The 19,467-nt window shown below is 39.6% G+C and overlaps 1 protein-coding gene across 5 annotated transcripts in view; it reads left to right on the top strand.

The window, feature by feature from the left end:
* CEP128 (centrosomal protein 128) overlaps positions 1 to 19,467 on the top strand; it is a 282,591-nt gene that overhangs the window by 255,869 nt on the left and 7,255 nt on the right. For all 5 annotated transcript variants that reach the window (XM_089522329.1, XM_089522332.1, XM_089522331.1 and 2 more), the window contains 2 exons: positions 4,669 to 4,782; positions 10,310 to 10,412. In XM_089522329.1, coding sequence (XP_089378455.1) covers positions 4,669 to 4,782; positions 10,310 to 10,412 — 217 coding nt within the window. The remainder of the gene's footprint in view (positions 1 to 4,668; positions 4,783 to 10,309; positions 10,413 to 19,467) is intronic.

Raw genomic sequence — 19,467 nt, 5'->3', positions numbered from 1 at the left:
ACGTATTCAAAGTGGAAGAGATAAAGGAAACGATGTCCCACATGCTGGTGATGTTGCACAAACTTTATTATCTTAAAAAACACAAAGTGTTTCAGTCTAGTCACAAATTGACCTTCTTCAGGGGCTACCTTTATGGACAGATTGCATCATGTATCTTCTTACTGGTTCTCTTCTATGATGTTACTTCAAAACCCATAAATATGAACTCATTGGTAGTCCTAGTCCCTTCCTTCTAGTACTCAGAATTTCCACTTTGTTGAGACTGCAGACTGCAACTCCTGAAATCTCTGGTAATTGGTATGTATATGATAAAATGGATAATAGATTATATTTGATTCTTAAGAAATTATTTTTAGAGATGATTTATGTATTGTCCCAATACCACAACTACAGTCGGCCCTTCTTATACATGGATTTTTTCAAGCATTCACAGTTTGAAAATATTAAAAAAAAGTATAAATTTCAAGTATCAAACATTGATTTTTCCATTTTATATAAGGGACACCATTTTGCTATGCCATTGTATTTAATGGAACTTGAGCATACATGGATTTTGTTATACACAGGGGATCTTGGAACCAAACCCCAGCGTATAACAAGGGTCCACTGTATAATAAATGTACTTTTATTTATTTTAAAATAGGCCAGTTTCTGACAAGGTCAAAACACATTGGGCTTTTTAAGATAATAAAGTTTGTGGACTATCAACAGCACGTGGGACTTCATTTCCTTTATCTCTTCCATTGTGCAAATATATGGGCATTCATATTTACACTTCAGAATCTTTTCTAGTTCCTTCATAGCTGCCCTTCCAAGTCTTAGTCTTTTGATTTTTTGATTGCGCTGTCTCAATTCTGATTAATGATTGTGCAAATATATGGAAATTCTTGAACCATTTCAATGTCTTCATCGTCTACTTTAAAGTTACATAAATCATCTGTGGCCTTTATTTTTGTTTTCTTAATGTCCAGCTGTAAATCTGCCTTTGAACCTTCTTCTTGACTTTCTTCAGTAATCGTTCCAAGTCTATGGACCATCATTCCAAGTCTGCTATTTTCTGCTAGTAGCATAGTGTAACCTGAATATCTTAATTTGTTGATGTTCCTTTCTCCAATTTTCCCACCTCCTTCCACTGAGTCTAATCCTGCTTTATGTATAATATGTTCAGCATAAAAGTTAAATAAATAGGGTGATAAAATGCAGCCTTGCCTGATCCCTTTTCAGTTGTAAACTATTCAGTTTCTTCATACTCTGTCCTAACAGTAGCTTCTTCTTGTGAGCAAAGATTACACATCAAGACAATTAAATTGTGTGGCACACTCATTCCTTTAAGAGTGAACCATAGTTTTTCATGATCTATACAACCAAAGGCTTTGCTATAATCTATAAAACACAGGGTGATTTTTCTTTTGAAATTCTTTGCTCTGCTCCATTATCCAATGTATGTTTGCCATATGGTCCCTAGTGCCTCTTCCTTTCATGAACCCAGCTTGAACAGATGGCATTTCTCACTCCATATATGGTAACAGTCTTTGTTGTAGAATTTTGGCCATCAGTTTGTTTACATGGGACATTAATGCAATGGTCCTGTGGTTGCTACAACCTGGCATCCCCTTTTTCTTGGAATGGAATGTATACTGAGCATTACTAGTCTGTGGGCCTTTGTTTTGTTTTTCATATTTGTTAACTGGTTTTAGTTAGAACTAAAGTAGACTCTGTCTTTGTAAACTGAAGCAGCTCCATTGGTATGTCCCTGGTGATTTATTTCCCTCAAGTGCTCTGAGTGCAGCTTCCACTTTGTAAAACTGGAGGTTCATTTTCATATGGTAATTCCTCAAATTAATCTGTCATCTTTTCATCTCTTTTATATAATTCTTCCGTGTATTGTTTCAATCATTTTATTTATTTATTTATTTATTTATTTATTTATTTTTGTTGCTGGTCATAGAGCATCCCCACTCTTGGTTTAAAGTTCCCTTTGATTTATCAGATCTTGTGGAAGAGTTCTCCTGTTCTTTCTTTATTGTTGTCATTTTCAATTTCTATGCATTGATTATTTTAGTAGTTCTTCTCATCTCTACACACAAGTTGTTAAACAGTTGCATTCAGGATTGTAACTCGATTTATTTCACCATTTACTTTTGCTATTTATCTGTCCTTAACTGAAGAGTTTGAAGAGTTTCCTATTTCATCCATTGGGGCTTTTCCTTCTTTTTGCCTACAAAAAGTGTCTTTTTGCATTCTTCCCTGACAATGTCCCTGCCTTCAGTCCAGAGTCCTGGCTCCCAGTCAGCTAGGCTTAATACTGCAGATCTATTTTTCACATTATCTTTAAATTCTAAGGGGATGTTCTTCAGGTTGTATTTCAGCACAATGATTATTTTGGTGTTATCTAGCTTTGCTCTAACTTTTGATATCAGTCATTCATGTTCTGGGTTCATGAATGTATCTTTAGCCTGGGGAAGAGAATGTTAAGGAGTGACATGATAATTATGTCTAAATATTTGAAAGGACGTCATATTTAAGATGGAGCATGATTGATTTCTGCTACACAGAGGCTAGAACACAAAGCAATGGATTCAAACTACAGGAAAAGAGATTCCACTTCAACTTTAGGAACAACACCCTGATGATAAGAGCTGTTTGACACTGGAACATGCTGCCTCGGAGTGTGGTGGAGTCTCCTTCTTTGGAAGTTTTTAAACAGAGGCTGGATGGCCATGTGTCAGGAGTGCTTTGATTGTGTATTCCTGCATGGCAAGGGTTGGACTGGCTATCTCTTGTGTTATTTTCCAACTCTATGATTCTGTGAACTCTTTCAATTAATATGCTTAGAGGGTTCTAGCATGGGGCTGTCCTCAGTTCCAAGGCGGTGCTGAGACAAATGAGGAGAGGAAAATGGTAAATGGTAGATTATCAGCCTTGGGGGAGGCCAGGTCATTCATCCATAAATACAGTGCCAAATCTTTGGGGGCTGGTGTGAAGCTACAGCTCCACCTCTGTAGAAGTGGACTTCTTTGCTTGTCCACTCCCACCTGTTACTCTTGATCCTGGAACTGAAGGTTGCCCATCACAGAACCACCAGGAATAATGAACTTCAACACGGAGAAATGTAAGGTACTGCACTTAGGGCGAAAAAATGAAATGCACAGATATAGGATGGGGGACACCTGGCTTAAGGAGACAACATGTGAAAGGGATCTAGGAGTCCAAGTAGACCACAAGTTGAACATGAGTCAACAGTGCGATGCGGCAGCTAACAAGGCCAATGCGGTTTTAGGCTGCATCAATAGAAGTATAGTGTCTAGATCAAGTGAAGTAATAGTGATACTCTATTCTGCTTTGGTCAGGCCCCACCTGGAATACTGTGTCCAGTTCTGGGTAACACAATTAAAAAAGGACATTGAGAAACTGGAGCGTGTCCAAAGGAGGGTGACTAAAATGTTGAAGGGCCTGGAAACCCTGCCCTATGAGGAACGCCTTAGGGAGCTGGGTATGTTTAGCCTGGAGAAAAGAAGGTTAAGAGGTGATATGATAGCCCTGTTTAAATATTTGAAGGGATGTCATATTGAGGAGGGAGCAAGCTTGGTTTCTGCTGCTCCAGAGACTAGGACCCGAGCAATAGATGCAAGCTGCAGGAAAAGAGATTCCACCTCAACATTAGGAGGAACTTCTTGACAGTAAGGGCTGTTCGACAGTGGAACACACTTCCTCGGAGTGTAGTGGAGTCTCCCTCCTTGGAGGTCTTCAAACGGAGGCTGGATGGCCATCTGTTGGGGATGCTTTGATCTGGATTTCCTGCATGGCACAGGGTTGGACTGGATGGCCCTTGCGGTCTCTTCCAACTCTATGATTCTATATTAAAGATAAGGAGATCTTGTTAGAATTAGAATTCCCCAGAATCTTCCAGCCAGAACAGAACTTTCCAAGTTCTGGAAATGGGCAAAACCACCATTTTTTGACTAAGAAAATCCCATGAAATTCAAGGGGTCACCATAAATTAAGAGGCAACATGAAGGCACCTACACAAAGTCCTCTGGACAAGACCATTTTGTGTTGTATCCAGATCCAAGCACTGTGTTTGCAACATTTAACAAAAAAACTGGTTCCTTTTCCTACTTCCTATGAAATATTGTATATAGTACCTGGTGTTTGTTGGCAGCCTTCCATCCAAGAACTTGGCAGGAATGACCCTGCTTAACTGCCAAGATCAGACAAGATCAAGTACCTTTAGAGAATTTAAACCAGGCTACATTTCTCAATTCTGTCTAAAGCTAAGTTTTGCATTATAGAAGGTAGCCACAGTTAATCAGTATTTTCGTATGTGTATGTGTGTTGTGTGCCTTCAAGTCAGTATCACAACCCTAAGGCAAACCTACCATGGGATTTTCTTGGTAAGATTTATTCAGAGGAGGTTTTGCCATTGCCTTTCCCGAGGCTGAGAGCATGTGATTTGCCCAGTGTCACCCAGAGAGTTTTATGACTTAGCGGGAATCGAACCCTGGTCTCCAGAGTCATAGTCCAACACTGAAACCATTATGCCACCCTGTGCTGCCTTATCTATGTCAGGATCTTGAATATTTTATTCCATGGGAATCATTTTGTCAGCTTTCATTGCCAGTGTTAATACTTCATCTTTACTGGCTTTTTGTTTCTCTGTGGCTGCAGGATTCTCACAATCAGACAGAAATTGTTGCAGAAAGATGCAGTAAATACAAGGAAATTATGGGCTCCTTACAGCAGCATCTGGAAGAGTCAAAGCGCAGACTTGAAGACTTCAGGGTAAATTTACTTCCTATCTCTTTTGCCCTCCTTTGTATATGAAGCTACTAAAGAAATGAACTCTAATCACTAGGCTCTACAAAATGCTTAATCACATAGAGCAAAGGGCCAATTCTATTCATTGGAAGTATATAAGGACATGAAATTGCCTTGATAGGTCAGACTAAAGACGTCTAAAGACCAGCACTCTGTCTCTAACAGTGACCTAGTAAGTGGATGCAGTGTAACTGGGATACTTATTTTCTTGTTTATTTGTCCCTGGTTACTGATAATCAAAGCTTCTCAGCCTTTAAACATGGAGGATCAATTTTAGCTCTAGGTAATAGGCAACAATAGCCATATTTTCCATGTGTTTTATCTAATGCTGAAAGGTGGAATTATGGCACATAATCAACTCATGTGAAAGGCATTACTACCAATCAGTTTCATTTTGGGAGAGAATAGTATATCTTATTAGCTGTGCTTTTTTCATAATTTTATAAAACTCTCTTTAATGTTCGAAACTAGGGGTACACAAATTGTGGCTTGAGGACCATATGTAGCCATCAGCTGTTCCCTGTGAGGACTTGTTGAGCCTATGTGTCCCTATGAGCCCCTATGAGGCTCCTCAGCAGTTTAAAGCTGTAAAATACAGCTAGAGGAGTGCTGGCAGTCCTCATTTTGCTGAAAATGTACGTTCTGACAGTTCTCAAAGTATATGACCAAGGGCAATCATAGTGCTTTTTGCAAGCCAAGAATATAACTACTACTACTATTCTCCATACTGTTGACCTCAGTCTTCATAGCACCCCATTAGAGTGCAGCAAACTTGCACCAGAAGACTTTTGGGCAGTTTATCACCATTCCCTTGGACTCTACCACCATACCATCCTGAACATATCCAATGTCATCTGATTCCAGAAGCTAAACAGAGCCAAGGCTGGTTAGTATGTGGATGGAAGACCACCAGGGAATATCAGGAAACTGCAGGTGGGGTTTGAAAAGGATCTCAAACACTGGCACTGCTGCCAATGTAGGAGTAGATAAACCTGTACTGGCTCACTGTAAAGCAGCTTCCTATGTTCCTCTGCTGGCCTGAAAACAGCAGGTATTGACTACACTGCCTGCACCCACGACCTTGGGTTTCAAGGTATTCCAGGGCAGCTCAGTATTTGGGCAGTGCAGGTTTGGCTTCCCTTTGCTCCAGATACCGTGAGTTTATGCAAGCCTCACATTCCTTATTTCCATGTGGTGAGGTGGCAGTGAGCCCTAATTCATTAGGGTCTTGTTTTTTGTTGTTTCTCCACCTTGAACTGGAGTTACTTTAGTTATTTTACTTAAATATGTTTTCAAATACTCACGCCATTGCTGCTAATTATTTTAAGATGAGTACTGGTGGTCATATCTGCAGTCCCCATGTGAGCAACCCTTATGCAGAGCCTTCATTGGTGTCACCCACCACTTCACACTCAAGACTGTATATTCCATTGAGATATATGGTCAGGTGATAATCTATCAAGTATGAATGATCCTTAATAGTCCTCTAGAGATGCTGTTGCTGCAGTTCTCATCCGTCCAAGCCAGGGATGGTAGACAGGTGATACATGCGGCAACCTCAACAGCTCTTATCATCCCTGCTATACATTCTGTCAAGTTGAGGAGTGGAAATTGTGTGGCCTTTGAGATGTTGTTGGACTGCAGCTCCCAGTAGTCTTCGCACTGGCTATGCTAGGTTGCTGAGAGTTACAGTTCAACATCTGCAGATAATACAGTTCCTAATTCTGGTCTAGATATAGTCTGATGTCTTAACATGTATTAAGAATCCAGTACAGATTCTACCACCATGTGGCATTTGGTTTAGACAATAAGGAACATATCATGAGCTTTCATTTGGACCATGTGATCTTTTCTGCCATATTAGTTTAGAAATAGAATAAAATGCTAGTAAGAAAAGAGTTCAGTGTTCATTTCACTGACTTGCTTGACATAGCCTAGAAATATCTTTTCATTGTTAACCTCTCTTGATCTCTACAGAAACTGTCTTATGTGCCTCAAGACTAGAACAGAGTGAATCAGTCTAATGTTGTTTTCTCTTTTGTTGCTGTCAAAGTGGCACTTACTCTTTTTTTCCCTCCACTTTTGATGTGTTTTCAAGTGTCCCCTTGCAATTTCTAGTTTTTGTCCAAGTCCAGGACAGTGTGCAAAATCCCCTAAGGAATGTTTTCTGTAAGATTTGGAGAAGCTCTGCTTGCCTTATTAAAGGGCAGTAAATTTGATGCTGATTGCATGTCCCTGAAGAGGAAGTTCAGAAATAAGGCAGCACTCTGGAAAGGCCTACCAATTCTCAGTACCACCTGTCTAATCTTAAAAATAGAGGCACCTGGAGCACAGGATCTAAAGACGAACTGAAGGAAATTGCAAGCTTGTAGGGGAGCTGCCATCCATTCACTACCTGGGCTATTGAGGGCTTTTATTCTAGCACAACAAATTATTTTTAGAAACTACTTGGAAACCAGAAGATATTACTGAGAAAACATGTTCATTCTGGTGAACTGAGATCAACTGTATGACTACTGTGTACTGAAGGCCAGCCCATGGACAACCCACTGCAATAATCCAAGTTACTAGAGTTTTAATAACTGGCTCTGATATAATCTCAGTTAGATGACTATATTGTATTGTATGTCAAACTGCCTTTCAGCAAGTCTTAACTTAAAACTTAAACAGCTGAGCTGTTTAATATGTATTGGGAGATTTCAGCAAAATTTAAAATTACAGGACGGTGTCAAAAAGAGAGACTCAGTTCAGAAGTCCCATGTAGATTCTGACAAATTCAGCAGAGACACAATTACATGTTCTGAAGATTGGCTTTTACATAGTTGATTCCCTACTAGCCTTCCCTTGTCTTTCCTGCCACCTGCTTCATTCTTCTACTTCATTTCATAAATAACCTTTGTCAGTGGAAGGAGGAAAGCTGGCACCAAGGAGGGCTGCAGATGGCAGAACATGCTTACGAGTCTCTATCACCATCAGGAAGACTAAACTCTGTAGTTTTACATTTCTTCTGGCTCATTATATTCAGCCTGGAGGAATTAGCGCCAATCCCAAAATTTCTGGTAGCAGTGTAGGTTCCTATGTGTGTTTGGAAGTGTTATTTGGGTCACTGGGCCCACTGCTGTTCCCAGCCTCCTGCTACTGTCAATTTTACTCTTCTCGCCTTGTAGTATTACCCTAAAAGGTGGGGAATGTTAGGAGTCCCCACTCACTATGCCAACATCTCCTTGAAATTTGAGGGAACGTGTAACTCAGAAGGAGGCCTGTGAGAGCAGCGTAACTGCTGGGATTTTTTTTCACCTGCGTATACCAGTAATAAATGCAAAGAGAGTTAACTTCTTCAGTAACTAAAGTGTTTTATTTAGAAATGTGCAAGCATGTGCACAGACATATAAGAACTGAGGCATCCTTAAGAATCATACAAGGCAATTGGAAAGAAAGGAGTGAAAGATTGGATAGAGAGAGGCGGGTTTTGAAAAGGGCTATAATTACCAGTCCTGTTCATGGGAAGCAGAGAGTGTCTCAAACTGTATCTGAGTCAGGTTACACAGAGGGATCTCTGGTCTGTGAACAAAGCAGCTAGGGAATATATTTATACCCCATTTCATACTCTTGGGAGATCTGTTGTGTGACATTCGGTGTGAGAAGGGCTTTCATAGCTTTCCCAGGGGACTAACAAAAGGCTTTGGAACAGGTGAAGGCTTTAGCTCTGGATTGACAATACATTGATTAGATTTGAGACAATTCCTTAACAATCGGGGAGGAAGAGGTGTTTAGGAGCACTGTTATAAAGAGTATCATCACTGATTACCTTTCGATGAGACTCCTTTTGCTTCCTTTGCAAGAGGAAATGCGTGGAGCCCTGGAGGGAACAAGGTAATCAGCAAACCCATTTCTTTAGTTTTAGCTAGGTCACTGCATGTAATCCAATTAGGATGACTCCTACACATGTATAACTTCTTGTTTTTCCAGGTCACCACGACCCCAAAGCATGCCCAACTCCAGATATTAATAATGAAATTGTATATCTAGCAAGAGGGTGTAGGATATGCTAACAGCAAGATAGTATAACCTAGGGAAACAGTATGGGCAAAAAAAAAAACCAGCAGGAAAGTCTACAATATAGGGAAAGGCTGGCAAGAAGTTCCCATTGGCCTTCTTTCTGAATGTTCAGATAATGCTCACAGAAAAGCTATCTGAGCGTCGGAACAGAGAGGCCAAGATAAAGCAGCTTCAGGTCACTTTGGAAGTCTGCTGTTTAAAAGACGCCTCATAAGAGGCTGGAAGCCATGCCAAAGCCACGCTCCAGTCCTAAGGGCTGGAGCGCAGCTTCTGGCCTCTTAGATGCATGTGTCATTTAAACAACATACCTCTAAAGCGACCTGAACCTGCTTTATTTTGGCCTCTCTGTTCTGATGCTCAGATAGCTTTATTTTGGCTTGTCTGTTTGGGCCCTAAGACATCTCAGAAAGTCTGGGGTCTTTACAAATCAAGTTTATGATGTGGGGGATTACCTCCGAATAGTACAACAGTGCATATATATGCCACTGCCTCATTTAGGCATACACATAGGGCAGATCATACAAGGCCATTTCACTTACAAAATTGCTTCTTTCAGTGGAACCAACAACTTCTTCTGCACCCCCCTCCCCTCCTCCTTCAGAGAATTAGGAAAGTTCCCCAAGATGTCTCAGCATAGACCTAGGGCCACAGGGGCAAAAGAGGCAGGGTAATTACTGTTGCATTAGCAGTAGGTCACTATTTAAGGTTGGTTTTAGGCCAAAGGCTTGCATATATAGCCTGCATGAAGTTTTTTAAACAAAATCCCCCTTTGAGGGAAAAATCAACTTACCATGCATTACAAAGGGATTATTCATAAGGAAAAGAATGAGCAGCCTCACCCTGTGGCATTTTTCCTTCCAGATTATAGTACTGAATCTTTAGTACAGTGCATGAGAAGCTATTTTATTATGAAAACAGACATGAAATTGCATCCTTAACATTGGGCTGGCGTTAACAAAATGTCAACCAGGTAGTCTCCTTTTTAGTGCCTTAGATTTATTTAATGTGGAACAATATAGTGAGTTGGTTTGTTCATTTATTTGCAAATACCTATTTTGTGGTGCAACAAACTGAGTAAGTTATCATTCACTGGATGCTTCTTTGCATGTTCAAGGAATTTGTATGGGAATGAGATTCCCATTTTATTCCACATGTTGCAGCAAGAATGTGCAGAACTCTCAGCAGCAGCAAATACAAGAGATGACCTCTCCCGGAATTCTAACTGTTGACAAGGACACAGAATCTGGAAGGAAATCAGATTTAATGCTAACAACTAGATTTACATTCTGAACACTAAAACCAGATGTTATCAGTTTAAAAGAATTCTGCCACATTATATAACCCTGGCTTTAGGCTGTTTTAATCTCAAAAGATAAAAGGAAATACATCAAAACCAACCCTTTCATAGGACGAATTTCATTCCTTCTCGCAGGATAAGAAAACTGGAGCTGATATATCTGCTATACAGAGTGCATCTTGCAACTGGCGAACCAACACCAGCTTTATGTCCAGCTCTTTGCTTTCCAGTTCAGGATGTAAGTATTAATATACTGCAGCAAGTACCAATAAGATCTTTTAGTGGAATGACACAGCATTTTTTTCTCCATTTCCCTTACTGAAGTACTTGGAACTTTATTTTAATATCCTGAAATACTTGTTTAGTTGTATACCTATGGAAAATAATAAATGTTCCAGAAAATATATTTCAAGGTGGAGGTTTCCAGCAATGAAAATTCACAGAAGCTTGCCAAGAATATTTAAAATGAAGAAGCCAGAAGGACTAACTGGTGTCTTTCTGCTGGAGATATCAAAATAAATCCTCCTCCTCTCTTGGATGACATTAATGAGGGTCCTCTCAAGAACATGAGCATCTCTCCTTCTATTCTTGTAAATGGGTACTACCACCTTGGATTTTATTTTCATATGAATAGTTTGTGCATTAAGAGAATATAATTTGGCTGATGATCTTAGACACAGCTCTGCCTGAGTTCATCAACACTGATTTCAATCCACAGTGTTGCCTCATTTCATTTAAAGTGTTTAAGCAATGTTTAATGTAGATATTTGTGTCCAAAGACAATTATTTACCACCCAAAAGCACAAATGACAAGAATGCAAAGTTATAATACAATGGGCCCTTGTTATCCACTAGGGTTTGGTTTCAGGACCCCCTGTGGATAACAAAATCCGTGGATGCTCAAATCCCATTAAATGTAATGGCATAGTAAAATGGTAACCCTTATATAAACTGGAAAATCAAGGTTTGCTATTTGGAATTTATACTTTTTAAAAATATGTTCAAGCTGTGTATGCTTGAATCTGTGGATAAAAAGTCTGTGGATAAGAAAGGACAACTGTACTTCCCTATCTAAGCTTTCATTTGAGCATCTCATTTTATAGGTCATTGTGACCTCTCAAAAACATGCCTGACATTAGATATCAAATCTGAAACCCCATAATCAACGAGAAGGCTGTAGGGCAATGTTTCCCAAATGTTTTTGACTTCAGCCCCCAGAATTCCTGATTATTGGCCCAATGGGCTAGGGCTTCTGGGAGTTGAAGTCCAAAACACCTGGAGGACCAGAATTTGGTAAACACTTGTGTAGAGTATGCTAACAGTAGTCAGTGGCTTGCAGACCAGCCCTGGTCCACGGACCACCACTTAGAGTAGTACTGCTTTAACTGAGACACTGTTGCAACTTGGAGGGGGGAGCAATTTGCAAATATCACTGAATAACCTTGTAGAAAAGCTGAACAGCAACATTGGTTTAAGGGTTTCAGATTAAATAGCGATCATATGAATTTAGGCAGAGATAAAGGATTGTGCAGTTGCAAGGATCCAGGTGTCAGTTCTGTTGCACAGAAGTATATTTGTTTTCATATCAAGCCAGAGTGTGTGTGCATGTTACTTTACAGATGATGGGCCAAACAGATTTGCACAGTCTGTGTTTGCATATGGTTTTACCTCTCTTGTTTGATTAAACTTCTACTGCTCACACCACAACATTCCAAATAATAAAAGAGGATACAGTTAGCAGTTACTACTTTTCAGATTCTCTCAACATTAAAACCTGTGGACATTCTTTAGGTGTACAGAATGCTGATTAAAGGATAGCAAACCACCTAGGAATTAACCTTTTAAGTTAGCTCAGTCTTTTAGTGCAAAGCTGTGAGCAATACTGAACATGTAGCTCCTTGGCAGAGCACATAGTTTACATGCAGGAGGTCCTAGGTCCTAAGCATATTTAGGTAGGTCTAGGGAAAAGTCTAAATCCTTGGAGAGTGGCTGCCAATTACTGTAGAAAAACAACTGGAATAGATGGACCCATGGTTTGACTTCTAGGCAATTTTCTGTTTCTGTGAATGCTCTAGTCATCCCACAACACCCTGAGGAACAAATGATAGATGTCTGTGCCATTTCTTGAATGTCAAGGGACCTATCGCATTAGTGGGAACACAAACAAATCCCCCCCCCCCCCCCCCCCCCCCGTTATACAGACAGGATTTTGTTAAATATTTCTAGGGCATTGCTGCAGGTGAAAATGAAGAATACTGGAATTTTGTTCTTTTTAAGTGATTGTTTTTAAAAAGTGGTTCCATGGCTTAAATGGATGTGAACCCCTTCCTCAATGTTGTTTTTTCTGCTTAAAATATGAGCTTTATTGATGATAAATAATGGAGCAGATGATGCACAGCAGAGATGCACTCCAGCCATTTTGCTGATGGGGTCCAGCACCCCTCACAGTCAATAGAAGAATTGGGGCCTCAAGCAAATTCTATCCAGACTTATCCATCAGCCTGCCATCAGATCAAATCTGGCTAAGAGGAGGTCACACCAACCCAGGTGCCCTATGACAGGGATTTTATTTGATTGCCATCCAAGGGATAAACCTTGGTATTGTTTGTTTGGGACCTCATTTCTACCATTGGCTGTGAGGGATGCTAGATCCCATCAGCAAGATGGCTAGAATGCTTCTCTGCCATGTACCATTTGCTGCATCATTTACCATTGATAAAGCTTATGCTATAACAGTAATGTATATCAGCATTTGGCACAGAAAGATGTCTGGAGGAGGCCTGGAACTGAAATGACTAACCAAGAAAGTCTGGGACTTGTGAATGCTTATTTAACAATAATGCAAAAACTTATTAAATTCATAAATTGCATGTGTTTACTACAATGACACAATTTAAACACCCAGTGAAATAATAAAACTATATAAACCATCTAGAAAATGATTATACAGCAAAAGTATTGAAAAGTAACCATAATGTAAAGTATCCCATTTCTAAAACATAAAAATCCATCAAGGGGACAATCAAAAAATGGATAAGGTAACGTCCACAATTCAAATATACCGGTAAGTTCATTTAAAGAAGATATAAAGTTCATGTAGTTTATGATGTAAGTTTTGCAGAACCTGAAATCTGAAGATCCTATGTACCTTTGCTTTGGTGCCACAACTAACTACCATTCCAAGAATTCCATAGCATTGAGTCATGACAGTTAAAGTGGTATCATACTGAGTTATTTCTGCCATGTGGATGCAGCTTTAGTTCTGCAAGAAGACTAACCTTAAAGAAAAAATCAAAATGCCAGGACTGCTTCATTACAACCTGGAGCAGTGTCTTACTGTTTTATGAGCCATGTTGATTTCTTCTTCCTTCTCTTTGCAGTTTCATAAGGAATAGCTCACTCACTCTTAAAAAAAAAAGCAAAAAAAGGCTCCCCACTTCTCCTGTTCCCCAAATCAGTTTGATAACCATTCATGAAGTCTTGTGGTAGAGATTTCTCATCACCCTGTTAGTTTTAAGGGTGCTACAGGAGTTCCTTCTATCTTTGCATCACTAATGGTGAGTTCCTTGTGGTGCCATGAATAAAGTGTGTGGAGTAACATTTCCCTGACTTCTAGAATACTAAAATAGACTCTTTGTGTCTCTGCCATAGCATGTTGTGAAATCTAGTCTCTTGATACTTGGCACAGATACTAAGGGATGCTTCAGGGTTTACCTTGGGGATTTTTTTTAATTGTATAATTAATTTTAATTAAAATATGTCTGTAGCCTGCAGTACCAGCTTCAATCTCTAGGTGACTTCTTAAGACATGATGAAACAGCCAGGGTTTGGATATTTATTTCACCAAAGGGCCTCTTGTCAGCTCTATATAGTGTTTCTCTCTGCAAGGCCACTAAACTCTTCAATGAACCAGAGAAGGAGAGAGAGAGAGAGAGAGAGAGAGGGTCTTGATGCCTGCTAAAAGGGTGTGAGCCAAGGCTGAAAGAGTACAAGCATGGAAGGAGTAAAAGACCAGTGGTGGTAAAAAAGAAGCAGAGCATGGGAGAGAAAAGAAAAAGAAGAGCAAAATTGGATATGTCTGTTAGTTAAAACAGAAAGAATTAATCCTTCTAAATGGTAGAATGGAAAGCAAAGGGGAGACATTTTATCTGGAGAATCTTAAATGCATAGGTCCATTTAATGTGAAATTGTTACTGGCAGTAAAATGGAAACCAATTAGATCCTCTCCATCTTTGCATTTGCCTCTTGTCTTTGTATGCCAGATTTTAATCTCTATAGTTACTGTAGTGCAGCTTTTCATTTTCATAACAATCTATTTAAAATGTTATTGTGGGAGCTAGACTGACTAAACCATTTTACAGAAAGGAAGAAGTTTATCTGACAGTATAATTTAGACAAGAAGGTGCTCATTAGAGACATACTTCATAGGGGCAGCTTTATTTTCAGCTGCCAGTCAACAATATCTTTTTTTTAAGGCTAATCAGACACTGGCTGTTACCTAGACATTAATCTCTAGAAACTATTTATAATGACCACTGTACTATTCTCTAGTTTTAGATTACAAAATGATTAGCAACTGCAGATGCTTTGCATTAGTGTTGTAAATGTATCCCTTTCCTGTTTGTACAGTGTTTATCCTTTCAGTGTATTGACAAATCTTTTCCCAGAAGCCATTTGATTTCTAATGCTTCTGCTGTGCTGAGACTTAATCCAGGACCTTCAAAATCTGCAACCTATTCCAAAGAAAGGCAATAGCAGCACAGCTTTCCACCCCCTCCCTCAAAACCCTCAGTTAACCTCCACTCTGCTAATGTTCAGCACCTTTTATATGTAGTTTTAGTATTCAGTTATATAGTCACTTGCATTACATTGCGAATCTCTGTATTCATTACAATATATGCCACCACTACTAAGTTCTTTTTACAAAAGGGTGGGGATTATGCAGCTCCCCAGATATTGCTGAATTGCAGCTCACAGAATTCCTCACCATTGGCTGCATTGACTAAGGAGTTTATCAGACAAGGGAAATTGGAAGTATAATCCAATGGCAATCTGAACGCAATCATGGGGTTTAACGTTATTGCATGATAGACCACCACACACAAATTTGGGCAATGGGAAGTCAGTCCGAGCACATTCATGGGGTTTCACGTTATTGCGTGATAGACTGCCACACGCAAATTCGGGCAGTGGCATGCTATTTTTAGGCAATAGGGAGCCAGTTCGAATGCAGTGAGCATTCACGTAATTTCGCTAACCTAGCGACTTTACATGAATGCATTCTGGCCCCACTTTCTTTTTATTTGAAATTAAGAGAAATTCCTCACGTGTGGTAAACTCCTAAGCCTGTTGGGACTTGCAGCAACATCTGGAGGGCTGCATACATCCTACTTCTCATGTTACGGATGGGGTGATGCCATAATAAGTTCATTGTAGCAAATTTGTAGTCCAGAGTGAGACTGCAGACTTCCCACTTTGTGTCCTCAGCTACCAATTTAGCCACACTCTTAACTACTCTGTTATTAGGATAGGCTGACTGATTACTGAGAAGTCTGGATTTCCTTAACATTATCTCTTTCTGCTGCTGCTCATCTCTCACTCTCACTCTACTTGAAGCAATACTCACCAGTGTAATTGTCTCTAAAGGTGAGCCAAGATGAAAACTTAAGGTACAATTATTATGGATTACCTCCTGAAATATTGTTCTGTATGTTGCCCCATGTTGCAATATAGGGAGCCTTCATGGCACAGTGGTTAAATGCCAATACTGCAGTCACATTGTTGTGAGTTTGATCGCAGTGCTCCATGGCTGACTCAGCTTCCCATCCTTTCATAGGTCAGTAAAATGAGTACCCAGCTTGTTGGGGACAATTGGCTTACAGATTGTAAACTGCTTAGAGAGTGTTGAGTTCACTGATAAGTGGTATAGAAATGTACATGCTATTGCTATGGCTGTTCACATCACTGTGAACATAAGGAAGCTCTTGCTGAATCAGACAAAAGTCCTATGTGGTCAAACGTTTTGTTGCCAAAGTCGTCATCTAGATGCCCAAAGGAAGCCCACAAGCAGGACATGAGAACAGTAACATAAATGTTGTCTAGCGACTGGTATGTGTGTGTTTATTAGCCTACCTTTCTTCCAATACTGGGGCAGTAAGAATGCTTTTCGATAGTGTGTATTGTTTAATCATGGGATGGCCCTGGATTTCATAGTTGAAAGGGGGATGAATATAACAATTATGCATAAAAGGCATTTATAAAGGCTTCCTTTGAAAATGGCTGTTATAAATGAGTGCTCTACACACTTGCCAGGATCCAGTAGTTACATGGATCAGGAGAATGGTGGTACTGCACTGATGTTCACCATTACAATAGTGAACCATTGTTAAATGTGAACAGGAAACTTTTCTCATTTTCAGAGGCTGAGACATAACCCAATAATCCTTTAAAAAGATGAGACAGAATGAAAACTCAAGATACTAGGCTCCTGAATTTCATGTTCACTGTAAGAGTATCATTAATTACTTTATTGCAAGACCACAATCCTTCCTTAAACTCTGATGCCCTATTTAGCACACCCTCTATTGGGTAACAAAATAGTTTCCAAAGGTTAATAATGTGCTGAATTAAAAGGATTTCCTTTTAATATATGTTAAGTGTATTGCTTTTATCATTTTTATCATGTACCTTCTGGTTCTTGGACTACTGAGAAGGTAAACAGGATTTACTATCCCATCTGGCCATTACTATTCATAACTCCACATTCTACCTGCTACCTGCTTGTAAAGTTTAATATTAATGTTGCTCACACTGCTTTTGTACCACTGCTTTCTACTAATGATAGGAAAACTCTCATACTATTTTCTTTGGGAGAACAGAAAAATGAAAGAGGGAGGAGTGGAGGGGATCTAATAGGGCACGAGGTTCTGCAGAAGAAAGAGGACTAGGATGAGGACTACTCTGTCTTCATTGCATCTATCAGTTTATAAAACCATGAACATTCCCAAGGGTATACATACAAGCAGAGTTGTTTCCTGGGAGCAGATTTCTTCTAAGGCTGTCTCATGTTGTTTTAGTATTTGTGTGAACACCACAACTATGTGAATTAAGTCAGTCACTTGGACCTTTTCATATAATTGTCACCTTCATCCCTTGTTTCACCTTCAAAATCCATGGTCACCCACAATTAAACAATACAGCACTATCCATAAGAATTCCATAGTGAAACCATTCAATAATTTCATAACAATAAGAATGAATAATAAAACAGCATCAATACCAAAATTATAAATCCACTTCATTCAGAATACATCGCCAAGTGCTAACAAAAGAGAATGAAATGCTCCACATGGCCTAGGTAGCAGATAACAGTGTCAAAGATGGTTATGGATTCACCTTATTAACAAACAGACTGCAATATTAAACCAGACAACTACCAAAAATATGGCTTGCAGTTGTTCTTAAAGCAGAATTGGATATTGCGATCAAATTGGTAAAAACTTTATAGAGATAATGAAAGGGTTCTTTTTGCTGTAATGTGCCTTCAAGTTGACTATGATTTATGGTGATCCTATCATAGTTTACTCAGAAAGATTTATTCAGGGAGGTTTGCCATTACCTTGTTGTGAATATAGCTTATAGCCGAGAACTAACCAGGGCTGGCCCTGCTTACTTTCTGAGATCAGACAGAATCTGGTGTCTTATATGTTTGCTAATTGTAAGACTTTTTCAACATTTAAAAAGAATTAGATAAACTACATAGGTATAATGGATGGTGTTTGCTATTATAACCATTAAAAGTACCTTTTCTGAGGCAGCTGAACTCTAATTTTCAGACATAAAGAGGATAAATATAATTTAACTGTTGAACCAGATAACTGTTCATTTAATCTAGTACAGCACTATTACTTTTTTATTCTGAGATTAGGAAGAAAAAGTAGACTTTTTTCCTTAGTAAATCAAATCTTTACAGATGGTTAAATTGCTGGATGCACCAGCAACCTTAGATGTACCCAAAGCAATCATTTTTTCCAGTTCTGCATTCAATCTTTTGATTTTACTATTCCATTACCATTACCAGTTCCATTACAAATGTCATTATTTTTAATAAGACAAGTTTTGTACTTGAAGTTTTGAATGAGCTCCATAGTGGACATTCAGACTGGTAAGTTTTTATAGATCGCCACAAGGGCCCAGCTACAAAAATCCATGACTCATCCTTATACATAATGTAAGCAGAGAAACATCTATTTCATTAAATATATGGGACATAAACTGTCATGACTAAATCTAGTTGGTGGTCTGAACTAAAGTAGACCTATGGAATCAACAGTATTCATATTGACCCACCATGTAGGGACTAGCAGCTGAATTTAGACCTCTGTATTTTATATGCAAATCTGGACAAGTAAGCTAGATGGAAATAGTATTTCCCAACTGGCTACTGTTAATGTTGTAAGATGAAGACAGCAGGTACTGATCTTGTCTGTTATCTGATAAACTACAAGTCCCAGACTCCTAGAGGCGAGTTACAGACCGCCCAAAACAGGCGGTCTGCCGCCGCCGGTTGCTGCGTCCAGGAACCGCAGCGGCCAAACCACACGGTTCCCGGGCACAGCCACAAAGAAGCACCGAAATGGCGCTTCTTTCGGGGCCCTGGAAGTGGCACTGCGAGGCGCTAGTCGCACACTTGCGGCGTCTGGACGCTATGCGTCCGCAACGTCAAAATGCCGCCATTTTGTACGGACTTGGTCCATACTAAGGTTGAGGGGTGTCAGGAAGTGACGCCCCTTCTCAACCCTAACACACCCCTTCCTAACCCTAGCATGCCCCTTTGGCGTGTCTGTAACGCGCCAGAGTTCCTTGGGCATAGGCAGGAAGGAGTGACATGTGGCAGGGAAGGCAAAGCAAAACACTGGAAGAAAGTGAGAGTAAATGTTGCTGCTGCTTCTTTTAGTGGGATTTGCAAGCCCTTGAGTATTCAATTCACTCACAGTCACATTCTGATATCATCTGTTTCTTAAAGTACACATTCAAAATAACCAATAATGTTTGATGTAGAGACTTGGAAACTAGACTTGGAAAAGGCTTCCAACAGATCCTTCTGACAGTTTGTTTTGTGAATTGTTGCACATCTAAAGAAAAAAACCCTTCAAGTTTACCTTTGGAAAAGAATGTGAACAATTTTAACTTATATTATGAAATGGATTTAGGAGGGAAAACACCTGGAACTTTTTTCATTGTAGCATGCAGAGCCCATGGGATTTTTGCACAGTGCCAGTGACTATGGCAGA

The sequence above is a fragment of the Sceloporus occidentalis genome, unplaced genomic scaffold (assembly GCF_023333645.1).
Source record: "Sceloporus occidentalis isolate IW3139 unplaced genomic scaffold, rSceOcc1.0.p SCAF_4, whole genome shotgun sequence".
NCBI classification, from domain to species: domain Eukaryota; kingdom Metazoa; phylum Chordata; class Lepidosauria; order Squamata; family Phrynosomatidae; genus Sceloporus; species Sceloporus occidentalis.
The sequence above is the reverse complement of the archived record's forward strand: the minus strand, read 5'-3'. Positions and strand labels throughout refer to the sequence as shown.